We start from the raw sequence: 19743 nt of genomic DNA on the forward strand, positions 1-19743 counted from the left end.
TTTGAGAGCACATGGTCTGCCCTGGCCCAGAGTTTGTAAACCTGTCCCACTGCAAGCACTGTTGAAGAACTGCCCTTTGTGTGGAAGATCTCCAGGCCTGACCATCAACAATCAACTGTGTCACCCACATAGCAGCAAAGGCTCTCATACCTGCCAATAAGAAAACAAACAAACAAAAACTACACACACGCATACGCACACACACACACACACACACACACACACACACACACACACACTCAAAGAACAACGATAACAATAAAACAAAGGCCCATGCAGCATGACAATATTGATTATTTCTAAGCAAGAATGCTGTGTTGAATTTTCTAGAATAACAGCTTTGTTTGTTCATGTGTTTAAGTGAGTCAGGGCATTCCTAAGTTATTTATGCATCCATCTCTTTCTGGAAATTTGGACTCACATACAGCTCTCCTGACAGTAACACATTTAGCCAAATTGTCCATCCAGATCTTCCCCCCCCCCCGCCCCCGTGAATTCCTGGGTACAGTGTTCTGTTCCTGAACCAACAGGTTTTCTACCTCCGATTTTAGCATAACAGAGAGGCCAGGGGCTCCTCTTGCTGAGGAGTCTTCAATCTCCTTCTTTTCCTGAGGTCTTCTGGATATTTTTGTCATATGGATATTGTAAATATGCTGAAGACAGGGGCCATGTCTGTCTTCTTCAGCCCTCATTCTTTGACATAAGGAAGGTCCAGAGTCAATGATTATAGGGCCTGCGGAGGAGCAGAAAGACAGTGTAGACTAGTTACAAAGAATGATAAAAACTCACTTAAGACTATAAAAGAAAGTTTTGATGTTTTTCATTATCTTATCATTACCAGCACAAATTCATAGCCAGTAAGGCTTTTCTAGAGATATCTCCCTTTCCAAAACCCATACTAACAGATTTTAAAGTACTGGTAATTTGTACCGTTAACTTGTGGGTGCTGACACTAACTTGGGTGTGGCTATACGTCACAGTGGACTGGTTCCAGCTCTTGTGATGTTCTTGATGTTACTGAACCACAGCGTCTTCAGTAAGTCATTCTGTGATCCCTTGCTTTGTGCTTCGCTGACTCATTCTTTGGTTACTTTGTATAATAAAATTTTATCTCCCCCAGTAGTTGCAGTTTATTACACTCTCAGATTATTTCCCATAGTGCCTATTCTGGCTACGTGTGAGCTACATACATTTTAACTAAAGATTAGGTTCACAGCAGTGCTTTGATTAATTATTAAATATTAAATAGGCTTGGCTCTCTCATATTTGTCTGACTATTTCTATTTCTCCAGGTCAGATGAAGGAAAGCTTAGTTTTGTCCCCTTCCAAGGAGTCTTAACTTCACATTTGTCTGCTTTCACTTCCACCCAGTCAGCAGGAGAAAGAAAGAGGCCGATGTATAATCTGAGTTTCAGATGATCAAGTACAGTGTTTTTTCTTCTCTGTGGCCAGTTCGTCTAAACTTGGCTAGATTGCAGAAGGGCTGAGCTGTCGTGATGACAGCATTATCAGGGCTGGGAGAAGGGTTTCTATGCAGGACTATTAGAAATGGGCTATGTGCAATTCAATCTAGGTTGGGCAGAATGTGGAGATGCTGTGATTGACATTCCCAAGAGCCTCCTTGTAAAATTGGAAAATTGAAACTGCTTTCTGGATTCTCTAGGAGCCATTACCCGCTGTGTTGGAAACAAAACTCCCACCAGAGTGGGAAGAATGTCTCTGTTACACGACCCCTTTCCGTGGGGTTTTCTTAGGACCTATTCCATTGACCATTCAGTTAATCCTGCATGTTGATGAAAAGTGGCCAGAGAGAGTGATGTGTAAGTGGAAACATGGAATTGGTGCCTTTGAACTACATCTATACTTCCCAGTGCATTCTGGAACCTAGAGTCTAGGAGATTGTGGCCATTGGTCACAGGCTTAGGACATTACTTTGCACAGCTTTTATTATGGGGCTTTTAAAGAAGGCTTTGGGAAATATTAGTCACTAAGACAATTATTGAGGAGCAGATGAGTTAAAGGTCTGCAGCCTGAAAATCACTGGGGATAGTCATGGTTTAGCATACGACTTGTTGGCAACAGTTCTTGGGGAGTCCTGTTCTTCTTAGGAACCTTGGTGGCACAGGAATAGTTTGGGATATATAAGTCAAGAGATCTCTATTAGAGGGTAGTGTATTCCTGTGAGGGAAGTTTGGTTCTGGGTTCTGCCTTTCCTCACCTGTCCAGACACCACCACTGGTCCACAGTCTTAGAGAAGACAGGGCATAGTCTGGAATGGGTGGGGTCCACAGTCTACCTCTTCTCTCTGGGGCATCTGATAACTCTGCAACACCAGGCAGGAAGGAAGAAGGGGAGTCCAGGATGAATACTGTGGTTCTTGTCTTTTGCTTTCTCCCTCCTGGGGGTCCAGATGCTCCTGCACACGGGGCTGAAAGGATGAGTCACAGTGGGGGATGTGAGGGAGAGAAGGCCTTCTCTGAGGGGCTTAGTGTTACAGCTTTTTTAGGTGATTGTCAATGAAGCAGCTCTCTAAAATGTTTTTATCTGGTTCATATTTCTTTATCCAGGGTGAATTTTAACGGATATACTTTATTTGGGGTGTATCAAGGGTTATATAGTTTTGAGGAAGGGTGGCCTATGCATGGGATGTGTTCTTCTAGCTGGGCTGCCTTGTCTGTTCTCAGTGAGAGAAGATATGCCTAGCCTCACAGAGACTTGATATGCTAGGATTGAGGATACCCAGGGGCTCCCCCATATGCCCAGAGGAGAAGGAGAGACACGGAAAGAGTTGTGGGTGACCAGGAGAGGAGCAGTGAATGGGATGTAAAGTGAATAAGTAAAATTAAATAAATTAACAAAAAATTGGGTACTTGAAAAAGCCCTATCCAATTCTACATTCATGAATTCTGACCAAGCAACTCCATATCTAGGAATTGTAGATATGTAGAATTGTAGATATGCTCATGTAAAAGAAGGACATGTAAAAATAAGTTATTGTTTTGCTTGCAAAACTGATTCTGATTAGCTAAATAAATTGTGTAATTTTCATGCAAAAAAAAAAATATCCAGGGAGGAAGGAGGTCATTGACTGAAGGCTAAGGCTCCTGAGAAGTCTCATTAGCATGAAGAAGCAGTTCCTGTCCAGATACATTGACTGACTTCCTGTGACCACCTTGCTGGGGTTTCCAATGAAGTGCTCCAAGGCAGGCACAAAAACAAGGAGAGAGCTAGTTTCACTTCTGCCAGTTTCAAATTTTGAGATTTCTGGGGTTTGAGCATGTTCTACCTTGCCAGTTCCATGTCAGTTCCTCTTGTGGCATGGTCCAAGTGCCCCCCGCCCCCGGAAATGTATCCATTGGCTGCCCATGAAGCTTCTAACATGCCCCGTTCTTTGGCCTGGAGGGTAAATTGACTAGAAATGAGTTACTAAAATAACAAGTGTTACTCATGGAAGCCTCCTCAGCAAGAGACACAATGCCCAGCATCCCTTGTACTTTACTCTCTACCCTAAAAGACCATAATAGCTCCTGTTTTGTAGATGGTGTCACTATGGCTTAGGGAGGGTCAAGCCTCTGACTAAAGTCATCTTGATCGAGTGAGGATTCAAACTCACTCTTGCAGGTTCTCCAACACCTGCTGCTCATGTTTCAGTGATGCTAGTAAGTTTGATCCCCAGGCCCTGTTGTTATTTTATATGATATGGGATCTATTCTACATAAATTGTAGGGTGGTATGTCCTACAAATGTCACAGGACCTGGCAGAGCTGGCTCCAGCCTTGACCCTCTCCTCCCCACCCCCACCCCCGCTATGTGGTTCTATTGACCTGGATGAACAGCTTTACTTTTCTGAGCCTCCTTCTTCCCACTCACGAGACACATCTTTTCAGGAAGATGACTTACAAAGTTTCCCCATTGCAATAGGTTAGCTTGCTCTGGCTAGCTCCACTTTTAGGATAGAGCTAGTGGTTCATGCTGTCCTTCATTTATGTTCAGCAAACATTTCATTCATATCTTTCAGGGATACAGAGGGAAGAATCTCACATGTTCAGCCCTCCCCTGTAGAGTCTGCAAGGTGTTACTTAAAGGATCATCAGATTAGCCAGATTATGTTGTATGAAATATTATTAGTAGCACTGAATGTTGCATATCATTTGTCTATTACTACAACTCTTCCTTAACCATGGAGCCCACAGTGCAGAGGATATGGGGGCAGTAGCTTCTGCCACATGGCCTTTCTGAACTTATGGCTAGCACTGACCCTATTCCAAGCAGGTGAGCTTTGCTCTCCTAGTGATGAACATCTGCACATTTCAGAGTGTTTCTTTTTAGCATAAAATATATACCATATATTATATATGACATGTATAAAAAGTCATATTTTTTTAGTGAACCTTCATTTTCTACCAGATGTGAGAGAGCTGAATATAATTAGTTTGAAAAAAAATGGAGAAGAATTGTTTCACAATTCTTTGGCAGGTTCTGGAGTCTATCTGAAAGGGATGTTGATACCCTGGTTTTAACTCATGGTCCTGCTGTTTAAAGAAAATAAATATCCCTGTCTTGGGTAGATGACATGAAGATGGAGAGAATTTCACCACAGCTGAATAAGAATTAGAGGCAAGCAGACAGAAGTGGAGTGTGAAGAGAAGGACTGCAAGTCCATCCCCCAGAGCCTTAGGTGGCTGAGCTCTGCTCTGACCACATGGTTGCTTCTCCTGCTCACCTTTAGGATGTTCCCATTACTGTGTGACTCCAGGAGTCAGAAAGTCTGTAGAGGCATTGGAGCCAAGCTGCTCAGATTCAAATGTCTCTGATACTTAATAGGTATGTGACCTCATATCTTGACCCCATCCCTTCGTCTATAATAAAGGGCTGTGGAATTGTAAACCCTAGGAGAGATGTATGAAATGGCTGAGACTAGTGCCTGGTGTCACAGTGTTATCTTATATGGGACCTCACTCAGCTTAGAATTTTGCTTTCAGAGCCTGTGTGATGCTTACATATGTACTTGTATGGCTGTACATGTCGCCTGTACTGTACACGGGTTCTAGGGATTGTGTGTGCCAGCACATTCTAAATGTTCAAATTTCCAAAAAATTACCCAGAACCTCTTTGAGCACGTGGTCCTTTTTATTGGATGGGCTACTGTTCTGCTTTGTTAGGGACTTAGAAGCGTCTTAGGATATGAGACTTCTCAAACCCAAAATGGAAAAGTCCTGGGATGAATCAGCCACTCCAAACCTGGTCAAGTCCTCACTTTTCCAAATGCAAAGGACAGAACAAAACCACAAGACAGGAGTGACAGACACCCACGTCACAAGGCCAGTGGTGTCTCCTGAATAGGAAAGCAGCAGCTATTGTTTTGTCTCAACTTAGAGCAAAAGGAGGCAGACATGGACCCCTACCCAGCAGCCTCCCCCAGCCTGGATACCTGTGGCCAGGGAGCTAGTCTAAAAGATTTCTCATGCCTGCTGTGACTGGCCAGATGGGGCTTTTTAACATTCTCTAGTGACTGTAATTTGCCATTGAGGTTTGAGAACTGTGCTGAAGTTCAGTCTTGATAGCCATAATACACCAGGTGTGAGCAAGGATGGCCTGGATTTCCTAACTGACCAAGATTATAATAATAATCTTTATACAATGCAATATAATATGATAATCCTAAAATTCAGGATTCCCGTCAAGTGCGGATTTGACTACATATGCGATGCTGAATTGCTTAGCCTATTTGAAAAGAGTCCTTCTGCTTTTCTTTATTGCCTCCTCTTGTTTCTTTTCTTCCGCTGTCCTCTCTGGTGAGTACAGCATGTATCCTGGCACACTGCTGACCTTTTGTGTGTGCATGGGTAATGGGGGAGTGCACGTGTGTGTGGAGGTCAAAGACCAGCTTTTAGGAATTGGTTCTCCCTTTTCACTGTGGGTTCCAGGGCCCATGTTCAGGCCTTCAGGCTTCTGTGGTAATGATTCACCCACTGAGAGCTCACACAGGCCCAAGGAATGTGGTTCTAAAGCTTGAAAAAAATTCCAGATCAGACTGAGTAGAGAGGGATCGGTGATATTTCTGACAGGAAAATAGATCCCTTTTGTGCTGCCTTTTGCTGGAGTCTGGCAGGGTAGGACTTGCCTCCTGCAGGCCTGTGGGCTTTGGCATGATGGCCGTGGTGCAGGCTGGGTAGATGAAGGTGGGTGGGCTTGCATCGGGATGTCTTGGATAGAAGAAGGGAAGGAAGCTCAGTGGTTACTTCTAGACTTGAAAGTTAGGGTTAAATTCTCCTTGCCTTGTCCCAACTGAATGGTAGGCTTTGGCTACAGGAGCAGCCAGAAGCTAGAGAAACCAAGCTCAAAAATTGTTCTATACTTAGTAATGACACTGAGATTCAGGATTCCCATGGTATCGTATGGATTTGACTTAGTAGCAATATACTATTGTGATGCTTTAGTGATTTGCAATAATTTGTTGATTGTGTTACTCAGTGCTCCAAGGTAAGCCCTCCAACTATGAAAAGACAGGAAGGACACCGTCAGGCATATTACAGAGGGAAAGAAACCTGTCTCAAAAGGCCGTGTACTGGCTGAATCTAACCACACAACAGCCTGGAACACATACGTTTAAAATTTAAATTTTTATGGATCATTGACAAATTTAAAATTTTGAGTTTTGAAAAGACTTATATGTTTAGTGTAGAGATAAAGTAAGGAGCAGAGAAGAAAAGCAACCACAGTCCTGTCGTTTTCAGAGCCACATAACTGTCGTTAGAAGGTCTGTTGTCCACCTGTGTCCCATATGCATCCATGTGTTTCCCGCAAAAAAAAAAAAAAAAAAGCTCTGAATTAAGTAATTTTTCCAGTTATTACATTTGCCTGAGCATCACTATGTTCCTGAAGATTCTTGTTTTAGTTTTGTTCTGTAAGAGGTTTTCCTTCAGCTTTTCCACAATTACTCTGTTGTTCAGCGATTAATATTTATTTTTCCAATTTATTCCCTTTAAGTTATTTCCGTGAGTGAATGTCTGTAAGACTGAAGGGTTAGAAAGAGAACAGCAGAGTCCAAAGGCTACCATCCTGCTAAGGTTTTTGATCATTATTAGGTGTCTATTGGACCAGACTGCCTCCATCTGCACGGATGCCTTTTTGTTACTAGGACAGTTTCTTTGTAAGCCAATGTTGGCTAGTGTGACAGCCTGCAAATGCTGCCCTGTTCTATTGGCTTTTCTTTGACCACAGGGAGACTGAACATTTGTTCAGATGTTTGCTGGCCCATCATTATTTTCCTCTTGACAGTTGCTGGTTTGGGATGTGGGCTTATGGTTCATTGGCCTCAAATGAAAAGTGCTTGCTCTTGCCTTTCTCACGGCTGTCTGCTGGGAGTCCTCTCAGTGAATCCTGAAAGCATTTTCCAGGATGTGGTTTATCTATCTATCTATCTATCTATCTATCTATCTATCTATCTATATCTATTTATCTATTTATCTCTATCTATCATCTACTATCTATGTATCTATCTATGTATCTACCTATATATCTATCTATGTATCTATCTATGTATCTATCTATCTATCTATCTATCTATCTATCTATCTATCTATCTATCGTGTGTGTGTGTGTGTGTGTGTGTGTGTGTGTGTGTGTACATTTCCCCCGTCCTCATAGTAGGCTTTTAGAGTAGACCTGCTTCTCTGTGTGTGTTCATATTTTTTTTTATGCAATTTACCTGACAGGCATAGGGCATTGGAGTTCACTTGCCTTACAGGGATGTCAAAGGACTTCACCCCCACCAAGCATTGTGATTATCCAACAGAAACATCTGATCATTGCAGCCCCATGGCCTCTCTCACACTTCTTCAGTGAACTAGAGAGCGCAGCGAACTTCACTTGATCATCAGCCCTTTATGACCCTTGGCAACTGTTGGCCCTGTTGGCAAAGATGTCCAGGCCAGCTCACAAACTTCCTATGCAATATCTGCAGATGACCAGGGGGTTTTATCCATCTAAAAGAACTCTGTGTCTCTGTGCCACTAAATTCTGACATCTTATCTTAAGGACTTAATAGCATCTAATGGTTCTATCTCTGGTAATGTGATCCAGCTGGGGATCCAAGGTATGCAAAGCCCTTGTTTTAGACAAAAGGTTACTTTTCTCCAGCCGGTAAGTAAAAGTGACTTTCCCCCTCAGCTATAAAAGGACAAGAGGGTTTGAGATGATTGCACTGGGCCGGGTTTCCTTGGCTTGTTGTTTTGGCAGCTGGCCATATTGCTAAGCCTGACTCTTCCAAATTTCTTCTTTTTTTTTTTTCCAGCATAAAGAACTCACTGGCTGAGACAAGTCTCTTTATGGTGTGATGATTAATGCCCAGGGTCTTCTTAACCTGGAGCCAACCACAATGGGACATCCAACAGTGTCACTGGCAGACCATTGATCAGTGTGTGTTAAGAACTAGAGACTAAAAAGTTGACTCTTTTTCCTATTGATGTAAATTACTTTTCTGTCCTCTCTGGTTGCATGCTTTTCTCCTTGAGAGAACATACTTAACATTCAGTACTCTCTGTAGACCAACAATGGTAAGCAAGCAGCCTGTAGCTTCAGCTTTAGTCTGCACAGATATTTAACTTAACTGAGGAATCATTTTGTCCCATTTTTAAGGTTTTAAGGCTTCTGTGACACCGTTTGCTTTGTTGATTTTTTTTATGTCTATTTCATCACCTTAAAATCAAGAGTGAGCTTGTCTCTTGTTGCTGCTGGATTGTAATAGAGATGGTCCACTTCCGGGCCCAGTCCCAGTTCTTAAGACGTTGCTATTGCTAGAGTCAGTAAAAGAAGAGGAGGAGGGGGAGAGAAGGTAGAGGAGGAGGAAAGAGGCTCGTGTGTTAATAACAGAGTGATGTGTTTTAAAGCAAGTATTGAGGAATCAACATTGTAGGCACCTTATGAGAATTAGCCACAACCACTGTGACCTCTCAGTCACTTCCAGATCCTTATGGATATTTAGTTGACTAATCCCAGAAGAAGCCACAGAGCAGAGGCTGTTACTATTATTCTATTCTAGGGAAGTATAGCAAACAAACGTGAGTGGGTAAGGAAGGATCTGAACACAAAACTGGTCTCTAGAATGTGCCTGCCTCCCTTCGCTGCCTTTTAACAGCCTTACTCTGCTACCCAGGCTGATTTTGAACTTCCAATGCTGCCCCAGCTTACTGATTAGCTGGGAAACCAGGCATGTGCCACCACCCTAGAGCCTGCCCTTTGAACCTGATTAGATTGTTATGGGATCTCAAGATTGGTGATAGTATCATGTTACAGGAAAGATTAGTAACTTCTAAATGATCTTTCAACCCTGGCAAGCAGCAGAGGTTAGTTGGGATCCTCATTCCTGACCAAGAAACAGACATTAAATGTATCTGCAGCGCAAGCTTCTGGGTGGATGAAGCACAGTAGACTCCCATTAAGCTGCATGAATTGTTTGTATGAGAAATTCTTCACCTTTTAGCCTCCTATAGTCATCCCTGCCTCTGGAACTGTGGGTTTGCTCTCCTTTGGCTTGGATGCCTTCTTCTCCAGATGTCTGTGTGCATTTTCTCATCCTGTCTCATTCTCAGGTGTTAGTAACTCATTGAGCCTGACCTTTACAACTGCATTGGTCTCTAGGGTTGCCATAACCATTCAGCATGAGCTGGGTGGTTTGCATGATAGGAGGATCCTCTCTTGGTCTCAGACTCCAGCCATCCAATACGGAGGTGCTGTCGGACTGTGCTCACACTGAGGACTATGGGGCAGAATCTCTTCTTGTATCTTTAGTCTCAGGTGCCTCTGTGTACTTCTGAGATTATAGCAGTTTAATTCCAGCACTGTGTCTATGCAGACTGGGGCTCCATTTCTCCTTGTCCATGTCTTTGGCTATAAGAACACCATTATTGTATTTAAGACCCACCTAAGTCCAGGATGACTTTATTTCAAGACACCTAACTCAATCACACCTGCAAAGACTATTTCCTCTAAATAAACCCATAGCCATAGGCTACCAGAAGATGTGTCTTTTGGGCAAACCAGTACCCTCTAATACCAGGCCAGCATCTACTCTAATTTCTTCAAAGCATCTGTCCCTGTTTCATGTGTCATATTCTTCTGTTTGTTCTGTTCTTGCCCTCCCACATATACTTGAATTCAGACTGTGAGTAAAAAAATTCCTTTCTTACTCCTCTATTCCCAGGAGATACAAAAATGCTTGGATGATTACAAGAGTTGTCAAATATTTACTGAATAAAATAAAGGGTAAATGGTAACATTGTATCATTTTGGGTCTTCAATTCCTTCAACAACTGTTAGGATTTTTATTGTGTCTTTTGTTATTATTTGAATTTCAGTTACATATCTTAGAGGGAAAAAGGCAAATATATTATAACATACCAAGTCTGTTTAGTGGGTAATGTATCTCCAAGTTGCTAAATGGTTTTGTTCCCTTTGCTTTTCCTTAGGAGAGAACCCTTAACAGAATTCCTCTTTTTGCCTTAGGGTCTGATCATCTCCGAGAGAAAGATGGCCTCTGGGCTGTCTTGGTCTGGCTGTCCATTATTGCTGCCCGGAAACAGAGCGTGGAGGAAATTGTTAGAGATCACTGGGCCAAATATGGCCGCCACTACTACTGCAGGTAAGAAGGGTCAGGCTCTCTGCATGTGTCTTGAAAAATACATTAGAGATGTTTTCTAAAACTGTTGGTCCAGAATTTGATGAGAAAGCATCTTTTAGAAGCATCTGAGGGACTAGAAGGCTGGGACTAGCTGTTTGAGAGTGTGTCAAGGGCTACCAATGGACAGATTTACCTGCCCTGGAGACATCCTGTTGTGGTAAATATTATAAAGAATTGGTTTAGACTTTTATGCCCCCCCCACCAAGTATCACTCCATGGACACAGCTCTAGTGTAGAGCAGAGCAGACACCATGCGGTCTCACTCTGACTGGCACTCCATGCCACCTCTAGGAACTCTGACACAATTCACTCTACTGTCCCTTTGTAGCTTCTGTCCCTGGTGGATACACATGTTCCTTTTCTCTGCTGCCTGGCACAAGCATGACTCCAAAGCCCGGTAGCTTATCAAACAGGTTGATATGTCAAATTCTCAATCCACACACCCTCTATAAGATAAGCTTACAACCAATGAACAGATACAAACTGCTCTTCTATATGAGATAAAAAAGACCCATAGAAACCCTTAAAAATAATAACAACCTCATCAAGCTAGAGATGCGCTGAGAGAGACATAAACATCTACCTTCATCTTCGTTTCTCCTCGAATCTCCCCCTCCTCTCCTCCTCTCCCACCTTCCTAGACCTTTCCCTGCCTATTTCTCACCTGTCCAATCATGTATTACCTTAACATAAATCTACAACATCCATCTCTAATTTTTTCATAGAAACTATAAGCCAAAATGAATGGTCATGCCAAGAGGGTTTCAAAATGCAGAGCTTTGAGAAATTTCTTGTGAGCTGTGAGTCCTGTAGTCAAAGCAGACATATTTGTTTGTTCCACATCCATCTTTTTAAGGAGTGAAAAGACACAAAAGTCCACAGTTTTGTGGCTTTAGAATCTTTTCCCAACCTGGCTCTAATCTCTACATATTAGAAGGGTTCTAAGATGGCTGAGCGGAGGCTCTTTGCATGACCCACATGGTTCAGAAGTCCCAGATTTTTGCTAGAAGCTTACCCTATGAAAAGAGACACTGAGAAGGAAAATCGTACCTCTGAAAGGGGCAAATGAAAGAGTGATAGGCTGGAACTCAGGGCAGCTGGTCTATCAATTTCCTGCTGGAGAAGTGAGAAAGAGCAGGAACCTTTCAGGCTTTGCTACCTAGCTGTGTGTACCAGGTGCCTGGTGTGTGTATCTCATGCCAAGCCATGCTTAGAGGAAAGGTGGTCTAGAAAAATTGTTGACTACAGGCAACTATGTGTGGGGTAACCTCAGACTCTGTTTGTTACAGCAGATAATGTGGCTCATTCTTCTTTGCTTGTATGTAGTTATCAGCTTTGGGTGTTCAGTTGAGTTTCAAGGGCTCAAGGGGCAAAAAGCATTTGATGTTTCCCTTATATGGTGATTGTTTCTTCTTTTGAGAAGCCATTTACTTAGATAAATACCAGAGGATAAGGAAGACCGTGACAGTGCTTATTAAACTCTAAGGGAGTGCAATGTTCTGGGAAATCTAGACAACAATCATAATAGCTTTGATGCCTGGCTAGTTATGACGACTAGGAATGTGACAATAAATAAACCAGCATGTTATTTATTGACTCATAAAACAGAAATTCTAAGGTAGGACTTTGTCTTGCTCATCAATATTTCTAATATGGACTACATACCCCTGATTCTTAGGGAATTTATATATTTATATATTTGTTTAATTTATATTCAAATACTACTTGGCATGAGAAATTCTTCTGTTGTATAAAGATCTTATAAAGATTCCAACCTGATAAAAATACTTTGTGCTTGGCAGCTAGCAGGGAGATTACTCTAAGTCAGAGACGTGCTCTTCATAATTTGTGGGATGTCAACCTAGGTTCCTACCAGTGTTTTGCAGAAATGGTGTGATGATAGTGTATTTATAATATACTTCATGTTTTGTGGCCAAGAGCTTGTAATGCTAATTGCTCTTTCATAACAATACCATATTAGATAATACTATGCAATGAAGATTTGATTTCTTACAGGACGTTGAACAGTATTTCAAATTTTTGTCTAAAAGGATCACAGAGATTAAGAAGAAGGGAGTAGGGAGCAGGTACAGCAAAAGACAACTATCTCCTTAAATTCTAGTAAATAACAAGTCAGAAGGAAGAAATTTTAAAATAATTTGATTTCTAGGGGACAGTTTTTTTGTAAAGAAGGAAATCATAAAAAAATTTCAGTGTCATAAATAGTTGAATTAAAGTTGTAACCGAGAAAAGTCTCCTAATGTTGTTTGTCTATTTAAACCCCAGGAATAGTTTCCCACTTAGAGGCTTTATCCCTTGAAATTGTGGTGCTCAGGGTGGAGGCTGGAGGGGCTAACAGGCTGGAGATGGGGAGGGAGACTTCAGGAATCATTTGTGTATGAAGATGAACACTAGGTCAGATGCTTGGACATGATCTCAGCTTTAGACTCAACATGGTCTTCCTCATTAGTAAATGTTCTTATGTATTGAACTTTTGCCTGAACTCTCTCTAGTCTTATCTATCTTCCTACCTCTTTTTGCTTACCTTGGTGTGTGTATAATTATTTATATATATTAACAATTATATGTAATTTTATTTTAATATTACTATGGAGCTAGGCTGGCCTTGAATTCATATTTAATTCTCTTGCCTGAGTCTCCTAAGTATTTGAAACACAAATACACGCTGTCAGGCCTGGCTTAGACGGGTCTCTCCCCTTCCAGAGTGGCTATCTCTAACAGGAACTCCATGCTTGAACACATTCCCTGACAGTGTTATAAGGACTTTCCTGTTAACCTTTTTTTCCAAAGCTGAGAAAGAAATACCTGGTGTAGGAGAAAGAAAAGGATATGGTGTCATTCCATGTCCCTCATTTTTGGCAAGTGTTCTGATGTTTAGCGAAGTTCTTTAAAGCTTTCAAGTCAGTAAAAGTTGTAGCGAATATTCAGTTTCCATCTTTTAGCTTGCTTTGAATATTCTCCTTGAATGCAAACAGCCCATAGGTGAAGTCCTACTGAAGCCATTTGGGCTCAGCTGCCCCTCCTCCGGCTTTATTTGCAAATAGCCCTCCCTGCCATGGTGTGCCAGTTGGAATTGGAGACAGTTATGAGATGTTTGGAAAGACAATTTCTCTATATTAGTAACTGGGGGGGTAGGCGGAACCGAATAAGCCAATGACCAGATGTTTTTTTAAAGCTCCAGAGCCTGGCCTTATGCCAGCTGTGAGGTCTGTATCATCATTTCTCAAACTCCAAAACAAACAAGCCAAGAATAATTTCAATCTGTTTTTTCCCCCTTCTGATTACTACCCAGCCCTACTATTTGATTCAAATAGCTTGTGGCTAGGAGGACTTTTTTTTTTGAATGGAACAATTGTGACATTTCTTTCAAGTTTTCCAGAGATTTTTTTTTTTTTATAGTGTGCTCAGTTCCCTTTTCTCTCTCTTTTTATCCCCCTCCCTCCCCCATTGCTTCCTCATCCCAGGCTACTCACAAAGTTCCAGAACAGCAGAGAATGGGAGAGCTATGGTCTGTGCCCTTTTAGACTCATATTCTGAAGGGCAAAGGCAGACTAGAAGTAAACAAACCAAGGGACAAGACTGGGGGAAGCCACAAGACAATGCAAAAGAAAATGTGCAGGTGGAGAGAAAGGGAAGCTACTTGGGTGGATTGATGGATGCTCAAGAGAGGAACTTTCAGGAGATTTGGAGGTTGAAAGAACAGGACAAGCCAGCTCTTTGAGTGTGCCAGGCACAAAGAAGCCTGAGAACCAATGAGAAGGAGAGGACTGACAGGAAGGGCACCGTGGAGGGAGCAGGTCAGGGGTCAGCATGAGAACAGACTATAGGGCAGAAGCATGGTTCCCATTTATCAAGTCTTGATCTTAGAGCCTGAGCCACTGGGCTTCTGTTAGGATATTTCAAGGCTATTTTCCACTTTTTCTTCTATTCCATTCCATGCATCTGGTTTTATGTTGAGGTCTTTGATCCACTTGGACTTGAGCTTTGTGCAAGGTGACAAACATGGGTCTATTTTCATTTTTCTACATGCAGAGTGCCAGTTAGACCAGCACCATTTTTACTTACTTATTTATTTGTTTATTTTGCTTTTTTGTCAAAGATCAAGTGTCTATAAGCGTGTGGTTTTATTTCTCAGTTTTCAATTCTATTCCATTAATCAATTAGTTTGTCTCTGTCCAATATCATCATAAATAGTATTTTAAATATATTTGTCAATATTTAAATCTCTAACTTGTTCAACTATTGCTTAACAAATAAACCAACATATCTCTCTCTCTCTCTCTCTCTCTCTCTCTCTCTCTCTCTCTCTCACACACACACACACACACACACACACACACACACCTGATACAATCACATTCACAGAAACCAAACTATGAATAAAGCCAGAACATCTGACTCAACTAAACTTTTCTCTCACAGGTAAAAGTAAAAGCTGAATAGGTCAGAACCTTCTGGGATATGTCTTTGCCCAGCATGTGGGTCCCTGCTTCAGGCTAGACTGGAAGAGCCTCAGCTTGCCTCTAAGAAAGCCGACAGAGTCTTTTAGTTAATTATCTTCATGGTGGGAAAGAGATATTGTCTCACTTTGTGGCATCAGTTTCACAGATGCCTCCTTAGCTTCTTTTCAACAGCTACTTAAATTCAAAACTGAACCTCACTAAATACTTACTGAGTCCTAGGGGGGAAAAAAAGGAAGCAGAGAAAAGTCAGTTCAGATCAAGCCAAACAGGGCAGGGTTGGACCCCACATTGTGTGATAGACTGTGCTTCGAGTTTTAGGTTTTGTTCTCAATATGATAGGAGTTTGAGGAGGGTCTTGTATGAAAGAAACCACATATTTTGAGTTTTATAAGGCTGCCACTGTATTGGGGATTGTGTTGGAAAGGCTTGGAGGAGAAAGCAAGGCTTATATGCTTTTCTGAATCTCCTGGAACCAGATCTTTGAGGGGTCCACCCAATTGCCCATCCTTGATTGGGTTTTGTTTTCCTGCTTCCTGCTCTCCCCCAACAGGTTTGATTACGAGGGACTGGAGCCCAAGGCTACGTATTACATCATGAGGGACCTAGAGGCCCTAGTGACAGACAAGTCCTTCATCGGCCAGCAGTTTGCTGTGGGGAGCCACATTTACAGCATTGCAAAGACCGACAGCTTTGAATATGTGGACCCCGTGGATGGCACCGTGACCAAGAAACAGGTATTTGCAGGGGAGTCACTGAAACAGGTGGATCAGACAAAGCCGGTGGGCAAAGTGTACAGAGCCAGAGAACCCTTTAGGAGTGGCCTTCTCCATGCTCTTTATTTTCAACAGCAGAGCTCTCCATCCAGAAAGAAACCCTCATTAAAAGTTACCTTCATTATAGGCAGAGGGTGGATTAGAACCTGGGCCTCTTTGTCCCGTATTTCTTATACCTGGTAACTGATGCTAAGCTCTCAAATAGGAGGAATAGGCCCAGAATTTCCTCCTTTAATGGTAGCAACCTCAGGTGCTTTTATGTGGTGGATATTCTTGGTGATAAATTCAGAGAAGTGCCTAGAGCAAAGTATCTGTCGTTAAGATCCCCCTAGTGGAGGGATGCTTCATTTTCTATTACCCTATGTCATCAAGGAGCCATGAGGGCTTAGGTAAGTTCAGTGTGCCTGGCAGGGAAGGAATAGCTGGAAAGTTTGCCCAGAAATCTCAAGTGGAAGATGCACGGATGAATGCTAATCTCAGGCAAGTAGCGAAGCCAACTGCAGCTTCCGCTGTGGTTTTGTCTTGGTGAACTTTTTGAGAAAAGTTGATGTCTCTACAATGAGTTTTCCTCTCCATCTTGTGAATGTATTGGCTATGGCAAATTGTGACGCCTCTGGGAGCACATCACAGGCATTAACATTCACAGAGTAATACAACCTCAATAATGTTGATAGTGATTCGGTTCTCAAATCCCCAGGGTCTTATCTTATTATACACCTTTTGTACATGCAGACGGTATCATGGGCAGATGCTGCAGGTGACTGTCACTAGATAAAATGTATTACTGTTATCCTAATATCCTAGTGTGTCTCCCCCTGCTGTCTTCATTGTGAAAGTGCATGTATTACAAACCCTGGCACATTCTTTTTTTATTCTCTTGGTATACCACCTCAAGTTGGCTTAGTTTGATTGTTATTTTTTAAATATCCATCAAAATATCAGTCCATTGGGATGGAGAGATGCTCAGAAGTTGAGACCACTTGCTATTCCAGAGGCTTCAGTCACTAGCACCCACACAGCAGCTCATAACTGTCTGAAGCTTCAGTTCCAGCGGCTCTAATGCCCTCTTCTGGCCTCTGTAGGTACCACATGATGTAGGCAGGACTCACGCATATGAAAATGAAAACAGGCAGTCCTTCGTTCTACAGATCCTAGTGTCCACATCGAAAGGCAAACATAGCCAAGAAAGCATGACTGAGAAGTCAGAGTTGAATCATGCCACTTGTGTGGAATTACAGGGAAGTGTTTTGGTTTCTTAGGCCCATACTTCTCCGTCTACAGGACACTCATTGCACACAGCTGTTTCAGACATGGAATGAATGAAGGTAGAAAAGAAAATGTGTGAGCTTTTCTTTCTACAGCAGACAAAAGTGCTAATTCTCCTTTCAACAGGGAGCATCCACAGACATATGCCCTGTTTCATTCACTGAAGACGGTTCTTGCGCTCTGTTATAACAGCAGTGTTTCGGCCATCGGCGATGGACGACAGATGCTCACATGACATCTTTGAGTCCCTATTCCTTGAATAGTATTTTCCAAGTTTTTTTTTTTCCACTTTTCCTCTGGGACAGCTTTCCCCTTGCCAAAGGCTCACTTTGTTTATTTATTTTTTGTTTTGTTTTGTTGTTGTTTTAATTTTTTTTTGCAGTAAGATTCAAGAGACTTGAAATACACACTTCCCAAAGTACACATCTGGGTCTATGGCAATAACATCCTGAAGCCACACATCTTGTCTAAAGTGTCCTTGTGAGGTTTCTGTTGCCTGAAGAAAGCTTAGAACTATCTTTGTGCGGGGGACAGGTCTAGAGAAAATTACATTAATGTTTTTATTAGTCTAGTCATAAGAAGTTTGTCTATTGGGATAATTTATTTGCTGTTTGACCCAAGATTTCTTTACCTTGTTTTCTGTTCTGGGGTATTCAAATGCCTTCTTTTTAGACACTCTTTAACCAGCTATACCAGGGCACTTCCTGAACTCCAAATTCTGATGTGGCTTCATTTACCTTCTTCATAACCACAAATACTATATTTAATTTGACCTCTAGAATATAATATTTTTCTTTTTTCACATGTTCGAACTGAGCTCTAATGTAGCTATAAATAGATCAGGACCTGCTCTTAGGAATTTTCTTGTAAAGAAGAAAAAAAAAAACCTGTCTTTTTTTTGCACATATCAGGGCCCTGTGAGTGACATCTTCATTTAAGGGTGGCTCTGTATCCCACTGGAGCATTTCAGAAGGCCTGGCTTTGGTTTAGTGTGGGTGATGAGGGACCAGTTAACACTGAGCTGTACAGGCACTGCCAGCTAATCAGCATGTCTCCTTTGGCACAGTTTGTTCTGTTGGGTGCTATATAGTTGGGACTCAGCACAGCAGAGCTGTGAAACCCTATAGGTTATCAACAAACACAACATTCGTCTGGGGGACACTTCGGGTTATAGTATGCAAAATCTGCACACTTCCTGAGTAATAGAATCCACAAGGAGACAATCGGGTTTAAATGAACTACAATGGTTTCAAAATAGTCATAAAGTTCTTTGGAGTGATCACTAGATATTTATGGAGCATACACAAAATACGCAGTTTGGTTTTGTCAATGTTCAGTTTTCTAATTATAAATGTGTACTAGCTTTATGGTCATGTAGCCCACACACTATACAATTTGCTCATTTATGCCCAACTGCCATTAGTTTTTGCATTGACAAAGGAATGCAGTCAATTTTTACCAATCCACAGTGAGACCTTTCTCATTTTAACTGTCACTTCCCTTCCAACACCCCTCCAGCATTCAGATCCTAGCAACCAATGACCTACTTCTGACTCTATGGATTTTCCTATTCTGGATATTGCCTCTAAATGGAACCCCATGTGCTCAAGTCACACAGAATCCCCCAACAGGTGACTTGCCTGTCAGCGTTCCCTTCTTATCTCTACCCCGGCCTTCTATATTATTCAGTATCAAAACTTCACTCTTTTGATGACTGAGCCATGCTCCATTGCAAGGATGGCCACGTTTTGTTTTCCATTTGCCAGTTGCTGGGTTCCACTTGTCAGTGCAGTTTCCACTCTCAACTGATAATGAACGTGGTGTGGTGTTCACAGGCAGTTGTACAGACGTGGGCTGCGGCACAGTTGGTACAAACTAGAAATGGAATCGTTGGGCTAAGGCTTAAAGGAACGTAAGGCTTCACAACCAGGTCTGCCACTTTACATTCTTGCTGGCAGCATATGAGCGCCCAGCTAACATTTATTACTGTATTGTTAAATACTGTTGCTTTAAAACAACATACTATACTGCAAACTCTTTTAAAATTAAGATAGGAGCAGAGCCAGGAAAAGTCATAATCTGCTTCCCCCACACACCCAACCACACACTCCTGGCACTTAGGAAGCTGAGGATCATGAGATCATGAGTCCTAGGTCAAGATGGGCCATATAATGAAACTCTGCCTCAAAAAGGAAAGAAAGAAAGAAAGAAAGAAAGAAAGAAAGAAAGAAAGAAAGAAAGAAAGAAGAAAGAAAGAAAACTCTCTAAAGAAAAACGGCAGTATTCAAAACACAAAGAAAGCACAACCCTGTAACTCTGGATGTGCTATAGGAGGCCGCTCACTCTACTCCAGCATCTTACTCCTCTTTGGAAACCCGTGGTCCTCTTTGGCATTCTACTTCTTCAGCTATTGGATGCAGCTTACTGTGATCCTTTTTGGCATCCTTTTCCTCTTTGGTACTCTATTGTTTGAAATCAGATGGACCCCAGGCTTAAAGGGTGTATTTGTCCAGATATTTGATGTTAGGTATATTCTTGA

The 19743-nt window shown here is 42.0% G+C and overlaps 1 protein-coding gene across 1 annotated transcript in view; it reads left to right on the top strand.

The window, feature by feature from the left end:
• PGM5 (phosphoglucomutase 5) overlaps nt 1-19743 on the top strand; it is a 180047-nt gene that overhangs the window by 114972 nt on the left and 45332 nt on the right. The window contains exons 8-9 of the mRNA XM_080913148.1: nt 10507-10642; nt 15716-15899. Of these exons, the coding sequence (XP_080769274.1) occupies nt 10507-10642; nt 15716-15899 (320 nt within the window). The remainder of the gene's footprint in view (nt 1-10506; nt 10643-15715; nt 15900-19743) is intronic.

The sequence above is a fragment of the Micromys minutus genome, assembly GCF_963924665.1.
Source record: "Micromys minutus genome assembly, chromosome: 2".
Classification (NCBI taxonomy): domain Eukaryota; kingdom Metazoa; phylum Chordata; class Mammalia; order Rodentia; family Muridae; genus Micromys; species Micromys minutus.